The sequence below is a fragment of the Gopherus evgoodei genome, chromosome 13 (genome assembly GCF_007399415.2).
Source record: "Gopherus evgoodei ecotype Sinaloan lineage chromosome 13, rGopEvg1_v1.p, whole genome shotgun sequence".
Taxonomy (NCBI): Eukaryota; Metazoa; Chordata; order Testudines; family Testudinidae; genus Gopherus; species Gopherus evgoodei.
Window position 1 is genome coordinate 29097197 of NC_044334.1, and position 7581 is coordinate 29104777.

Here is a 7581-nt window from a genome sequence, read left to right on the forward strand (position 1 = left end):
CTGAGCCCTGAGCACGCTAGTCATGTCCACACACTGTGCAGGTGGGTTCGTGGTCCCACCGGCCCCTCCCAGTGCAGACCTGGACAGGACCGCCCCCGGGGCCCGGAGCAAGAGGGGAGCGGGTGGGAATAGCCATGGGGCAGGATGTGGAGGAAAACCATCGGCCTGGGATTGAAGCTGACCTGGCTTTCTGGAGCTGATGGTGCAGGAACCCTGCCAGGACCTCATCCGCAAAGTTGTAGTTGATGGTCCAATAGACACAGAGATGCTTGTACTGCTGAATCAGCTCCAGCACCGTCCGGAAGCCCTCAGCCATGTTGAAGGCCCGATCCCTGCTGCCCTGCTCCCAGGCGTAGACAGACAGGAGCTCCAGCGCGTACTGGGGGGGCAGGGACTCCCCCTCTCCTAGGTACTTTTTATATGGACGGACATGCTGTAATGGACAAGAGGAACGGAGATGAGCCTTGATTCAATGCCCAGTTCGTGCCCCAAAATCCACACAGCAAAGGGCACCGGGGCTGGGGCAGGGGGAGCTCCCTGCAGCTGGGCCCTGTCAGTGCCAGCCAGGGCTCGGGCACAGTCAGCTTCCTCACCACAGTGCCCTGCCAGTGCCAGCTCCGTCTGGGCACCATTCACCTGTCTCAGACGCCGAAGGAAAAGCATTTAGTGAAGGGGCTTTGCTGTGCCAGTCAAGAAGGTGCTGGAAGGGGAAAGCGCGACCCCCCCCCCCGCCACCCCAGGGGCTCTGGGAAGCCTGGCCTGGCTGCTGTACCTGCTTGTACCAGTATTTCACCAGGCGGATCAGGCTTTTCACTTTGGTGCGGCGATCCACCACGAAATCCCGCTGCAGCTCGGTGAAGCAGGTGGAGAACTCACCCCCCCGGGAGCAGCTCTGGATCAACTCCTCGTACACCTGGGACATAGGCTTGGCACCCGAGGCTGGCAGGGAACATTAACACACAGGTGCATGCCAGGCTGGGCTCCATCTCTGTTTAACCTCAGCATGGCACCTGCAGTGCAAACCTGGATCCTGGTAACGCAGGGGGACCACACCTGGGGCTATTTAGCAGGACTAGGGCGGTGTGGGGGCAGGGGCCTGGTCTGCCACTATCTCTCATGCCATCTGGTGCGGCACGAGTGAGCATCCAACCCCTGCAGGAGTTCATGTGACACCTCAGGTACTGGGAGTGGGCACAGAGCCTGGGGGAGGGCATCTGCATTTATTTCAGGGTGGGGGCATGTGCAGGGGAGCAAGCAGAGGCACAGGCCCCCCAATCAGAGGGAGTATAGAACTCTTCCGGGGCAGAGAGAGCAAGCTCCACCAGCCCTAGGGCCACGAGGTAGAGGGTGTGTGTGTGGATGTGTGTGTGTCCAGCTCTGTTGGCCTCAGTGGGGAGAAGCCAGCTCCTCTAGCCCAAGGGGCTGCAGGGGTGTGGGTTGGAGAGCCAGCTCCTCTGGCCATGGGAGGCACACAAAGTGTCCCTCCAAAAGCAGTCACATTTTTATTCCCTTGCACACCCGTTTCCGGATATTGTACATTGCAAGGAGTGGAGTAGCAAAGATCTAGGGATCTGTGGAGAGATTATGATACCAGGGACCCAGCAAATACAGCTCTCCAGGGCTCAGGGCCCAGACTCTTCCCCCCGAGGAGAATCCCTGGCCTTTGGAGATGGTCAGAGAGCAGGCAGTCTTCAGAGCCCCGTGTCCCTGACCCTGGCAGAGTAGGGGCAGCAGGACGTACACAGGGCGTTGTAAGCTGGCAGGACGTCGAACTCTATGGATTCATCGAGCGTCTCAGAACTCATCTTGAAGCTCAGCACACGAGGGTTCGGCCACCGGGACTGCTCAATGAACACCTCAAAGTGCTTCTCCTGCTGGCACTTCTCCAGCATCCTCTCGATCTCCTTGATGATCCCTGCCCGGTTCGTCTCCTGATCGCCGTACCCTTTGAAGCAGCTGAGGAACACCACGAGGTCGGCATCGGAACTGTCTTTCAGGGACGTGCCTTTGCCCAAGGACCCACCCTGCCGGGAGAGGGGAGTTAGTCCCACGTCACCTGCTGGGCCTGCCTCCCCTACCCCTCCTGCAGAGCCACAGAACACAGCCGCAGACCTCCATCCGGGGACTCCTGCATCCAGCCCATCATGTCTGGCTGAGCTGCGCAGCCCTGTTAGACACACCCAGTCTTGACGAAAGACTTGAAGTGACAGAGAAGCCACCATGTCCTAGACTAAGCTCTCTCTTTGGTTAACGACACCTCACCCCCACCCCCCATTAAAAAAATGATATCTTCTTTCTAGTCCAAATTTATCCAGCTGCAGCTTTCAGCCACTGGATCTGGTTCTGCCTTTTTCTACTAGATTAAAGAGCCGTCTGCTATAAGAAATCTCTTCCCAGGGAGGTACGTGCAGCCCATGATCACATCTTCTCCTACCCATCTCTTAGCTAAGCTAAAGAAAGGGAGCTTAGGCCAAACAGGGTAAAGGCAGGTTTGCCAAACTTCAGATCATTCCTTGGCTCTTCTCTGAACCCTTTCCAGTTTTTTCAGCATCCAAAGTGTGAGCAGGATCCAGGAATGGTCTCGCCAATGCTGTACCCAAAGTCAAAATACCACCTCCCTGTTCTGCCTGCATCCACAGCCGTATTTCTGCAAATGACCAAGGGTCACAGAAGCCTTGCACTGGGAGCTGATGTTTAGCTGCCTTCCCCCATGACTGCTGAGTACTGGTCGGTCACTAATGTCCAGGATCCAGCTCCCTGCTCTGAACACATGACCTGCTGTCTTCGTTCCCAGGTGTATGACCTTGCATGTCGCTGTAGTAATGTTGTTCCAATGAGCCCAGCTTACCAAGGGAGCCAGATCGCTCTGTGTAACTGACCTGTCCCCATCTCACCACGGCACCAGTCTTTGTGTCATATGCAAATCTTAGGGGCAGTGATTTTATATTTACTTCCAGATCACTGATAAAGATATGGAGCAGCACTGAGTCGAGAGCAGATCCCTGCAGAGCCTACTAAAAATACACCATTGGATGACAATTCCCCATTTACACTTGCTTTTACACACCTATCAGCAGGAGAGCTTTGAACGGATCCAATAGCGGTTACAGTGATTTTGCACAGTGCTGATTTTTTACTCCCAGTGTCACATGGGACCAAGGCAAATGCCTGCCAGGAGTCAAAGTCCACATTATGTCCACACCTCTCCCAAGTGAGCACCCTAACCGCTGGGCCAGATCCACGGAGGGGAACTACGCCCAGCACTGCAAAGCCTAACTTCAGGTGCTCCACCACTTAGTGGAATCCACAGCCTGGAATCAGGCACCCAGCCTCCGGATGCAATGCACAGGGAGAGCCAGGCACCTGAGAATGGATCCCACTAAAAACACAGCAGGAGGAGGAGCACTCTCCCAGAGTGGGAGAGCCTGTTTCAGATCCCCACTCTGCTTAATTCAGGGCAGGGCGTTGTAGGCTCCCACTGGGAGCCCAAATCAGTGGCTATAGGGAAGGGTATTCTGGGGTGAGACTCTCACAATCCCTCCTGGGAATGTAGGTACCTACAGGATTGGGCAGTAGCTCAGCAGCAGTTTTGAGGATCTTAATTTGGTATTTAGGTGCCTAAAGCAGCAGTTAGATGCCTAAATCCCTTTGTGGATCTAACCATGATTTGTTTCACAAGATCCGTTGGCCATAAAATCATGTTGACTGGCATTATGTATTCTGCCATTCCTTAATTCCTTATTGATTGTGCTCCATACCAATCTTTCCCTGATTTTGTCTGGGACTGATGTCAGGCATCATGACTAACAGCTTTACTGTTTTTATCTAGTATTGGACCTATGCCATATGCTAGGATATGATTTATTTCTGAAATATTTAAAGAATTCCTTCTCATTGTCCTTAACCCCATTGGCCATAGTGTTTTCATTGATACCTTTAGCTTCCCTTATCTGCAATTCCTAACTACAAGTTTGTACTCATTGCTATTTTTTATATATATAATTAATTGGTCCTTCCACCTTCCCTCTCAACCATGATGGTTTTTTAACCAAAGATGGCTTTGTACATAATTGCAGATCCCTTGGGCATGTAATAAAGCATCCTTGAACAGCACCTAATTATCATTCATATTTTTATGTTTACGTTTTTCCTCCTCTTCAATTTTGCTCAGGACTGTTTTCAGCTCTAGGAAACTGGCCTTCTTAAAGCACCAAGTCTTTATACTGGTTGGGCCTATCTTTTGTTTGTGCAGAGCAACTTAAATTTGATCATGATCACTTGCACCTAGGTAGCCATCAGGTTTTAGTGCAGTGATAATTCATCTTTATTCTTCAGAATGAAGTGTAATATAGAATTCCCCTGAGCTGACTGTGAGGCTTTTTGCATTAGAAATTTCTCAGCTATAATGATTAGAAACTTCAAGGATGTTTTTCCCATGGCAGCACGAGCCCTGCGGCATGTGCCCCCCCACCCCGACCAAACCCTCCCATGATAAAGCAACTCTTTCTACATATTCTAAAGAGATGTTCAAGGAGCTTCTCCCCCTGTGCCTTCATCTGATTTTGACTGTAGCAGAATGCATAGTACCTGCCTTGGAACAGATCACAGATCCATGTGCACCCCCGGTCCTGTTCCTTTGGACTGTCACTAGCACTAAAGCAGATAACAGTATCTATGATGCAGATGCCACCCTACCCCCTTCTGTGCTTCCTCATCACCCCCTTCCCCATCTTCTTCCCAGAGATTCTGGCCACAGAACCCCTCTTCACTGCTTCTTGCTCCAGCCTCAGCGAGGTCCCCACCAGCTCTCTCCCACCTGGGCAAGCCTGGCTGCTGGTCCCTCCCTCTCCCCCCACCCTGTGCTCTTGGCAGGGGAGGTGGCTCCCAGGCATGTGGGCTGCCAGGTGAGGGCTGCCCTTCCCTTCAGCACGGCCATACTGCTCTCAGCAGCTGGAGGGCCCATCCTGGTGCTCAGCCTGGCCCGCTCCTTGCCATGTAACCACATAACACTCTGCTCCTTGCTGTACACGCCCTGGCAGCGATCCCTCCTGCGAGCCCCAGCAGTCCCTCAGCATCCCTGGTGTGGTCAGTGCCACTCAGAAGAGCACCCACAGGGTCTCCGGAGTGCCCTGCCCAGACACACCCTGGCCCATTCGCCACCTTGACTGTAGATTGTTCCCTGCCCCGGGACACCAAAGGCCATGGGCGCCAGATTTGTATAATTTTGGTGGTGCCCAGAACAGGTCCAAGCAGAGCCATCCTGTCCACTCTGTGGGGCCCCGCGCTTTGGGGAGATGAGGGGTCCAGGGCAGCCTGGCACTGGCAGCAGTGAGTGACCTGGCCCCCACCCGCCCTGCCGGCTCCTAGCATCGCTTGGGGGAGGGGATGGAAGCAGGAAAGAGACGGGGCGAGGGCTGGGGGGAAAGAGGTGGAATAGTGGCAGGGAGGGGGCAGAACAGGAGCGGGAAGAGGCAAGGCAGAGCAGAGCAGGGCGGGTTGGGTCACTTGCTGCTGCCGATGCAAGGACCCCGCTAACTCCCCAGGCCGCCCTGGACCCCGTGTCTCCCTGAAGCACAGAGCTCCCCAAAGTGCAGGGCCCAGGGTGGTTGCCCCAGTCCATCCTATGAAAATTTAAGCCCAAACATTGGTGGAGTCCGGGCACCACAGGCCCATATAACTCGCTGCCTATGCCAAAGGTCAGTCCCTGAGCCCCACGCCCTGGCCTCACTCTGCGGTGTCTGAAGGAAAGGGCAGAGCCAGCCTGGTAGCTGGGTGGCTTGTCCCTCTCCTGCATCCCAGACATGCACACAGAACAGCAGGGATCCTTGAGCCTTGCCACTCAGGACAGGTCACCCCTGCCTGGCATTGCCCTGCCCCCTGTGCGAAGCAGCCGCCCATTGCACCGTCCCCCAGTGGTCGTGCCAGGAGCAGCTGGGACAGGCCCTACCACTCACCTTCACAACCTTCAGCACCTTGATGCGGGGCGGAGGGCAGTCGGCGAAGCAGTTTTTTTTCAGGAACTCACAGATCGTGTCGATGGCTTGGCCAGCCTGGCGCAGGAACGTGCTGTCGGGCTGCAGAGCATCGAAAATGAACTTATCCAGCTTCCGAGCCGGCATCTGGTAAAGATCCAGAGCCATTGGCGCCAGCCTAGCCTGGATCCACGCTGCTTTAGAGCCCTTAGGGGAGCCTGGGCTGCAGCCTCTGGCTACAGCAGGGGCAGTGGGGAGGGCAGTGTCAGTGTGGCCCCGGCTGCAGGCGTTTGCAGGGCCCCGTCGCTGCACAGCAGCTCCAGCTGGCTCTTTGCCCTGGCACGCCCTGCTTTTGTTTTTCTGTCTCCCCGGTCGGTTTCATTTCCCGCTGTGGCTCGGTGCAGACTGGCTGCTCTCAGGAGGCAGATAACGCAAGGCAATGTGGCCTTAAATGTGCCTGGGGGAGAAGCCCCATCGCTTAGTGAACGTCTCCAAGCCAAGTCTTGTGAACGACTCTTTCCCCCTGCGACTGGGCCCTGGTCACAAAGGGCACGGTCTGGTTCGTCCATAGTGGGCTGGATCCTGTCCTCACTCAGCTAAACCTTCAGCAGTTCCATCTGTGTCCCATGGAAGCCAATGGGCACCCTGTGTTTGACAGCGAGGAGCCAGGGTGCGACCCCAGGGGCGTGACCCCCAGGGCAAGGACAAGAGTCTGAGGTCTTTGCCACCTCAGAGCACTAGAAGAGCCTGGACTCACCATTTCATTGTTAAGCCTTTTCCAGATCATCTCCAGGGGCTCGGTTCTGTGAGCTGCAGGCAGCTGCTGGGGAATCCTGGGCAGTGGGCCAGGGAGGCTGAGCAGCCCGAGGAGGAGGATGTGACGGTGCTGCCCGTAGGAGCCAGCTGAGGTCACTCAATTAGGGTGAACTGCAAACAGAACGGGGCGGACAAACCCCAAAAGCTGGTGGTTATTCCAGTATGTAGGTTTACCAAGCCAGCACAAAACAGCTTCTGTAATACCTCACTGGTTACTCAGCCGTGCAAACAACACAGTTCCCTTAAAGTGCCCAGCCTCAGGCCTCCATTCAGACACACCTGTCAGATATGATGATGATTAAATGAAAATCTTATTTCATCATAGAGAAGAAAAGGTTCTTCCAATCCCAAAGGATCAGCCACATACCCAGGTCCAATTATAACCTAGATCTTACCCAAAATACAGACTATTAGCCAATTCTTATTAACTAAGCTAAACAAAATTTAAAAAGAAAAGAAAGAGTGTTGGTTAAAAAATCAATATACAGACAGACTTGAATTCAATTCTTGAGGTTCAGATACACAGCAGAGGCGAGCCTTTAGTTGCCAAAAGTCCTTTTAGAAATAGTCCATAAGTTACAGTCCAATGTCCATATTCAGGGTGGCTCCAGTCAATGACTGGGGATCTCAGTCCTTGTGGCTTTAGGTTTCCACCTCTTGAAACCCAAAGCAGATCTGAGATGAAGTAGGATGATGTCCCAGGGTTCTTATACATTTCCGGCAGCCTTTCGGCCTGAGGCCATGTCTACATCTAAAATTTTGCAGCGCTGGTTGTTACAGCTGTATTAGTACA

At 54.0% G+C, this 7581-nt stretch overlaps 1 protein-coding gene across 1 annotated transcript in view; it reads right to left on the reverse strand.

Moving 5' to 3' along the window:
* Window positions 1–6907, reverse strand: part of LOC115661087 (2'-5'-oligoadenylate synthase 3-like) — a 28409-nt gene extending 21502 nt beyond the window's left edge. Inside the window, 4 exon segments of the mRNA XM_030583215.1 lie at window positions 183–433; window positions 773–939; window positions 1742–2024; window positions 5955–6907. Coding sequence (XP_030439075.1) covers window positions 183–433; window positions 773–939; window positions 1742–2024; window positions 5955–6140 — 887 coding nt within the window. The 5' untranslated portion in view covers window positions 6141–6907.
* Window positions 6908–7581: the final 674 nt, after the last annotated feature.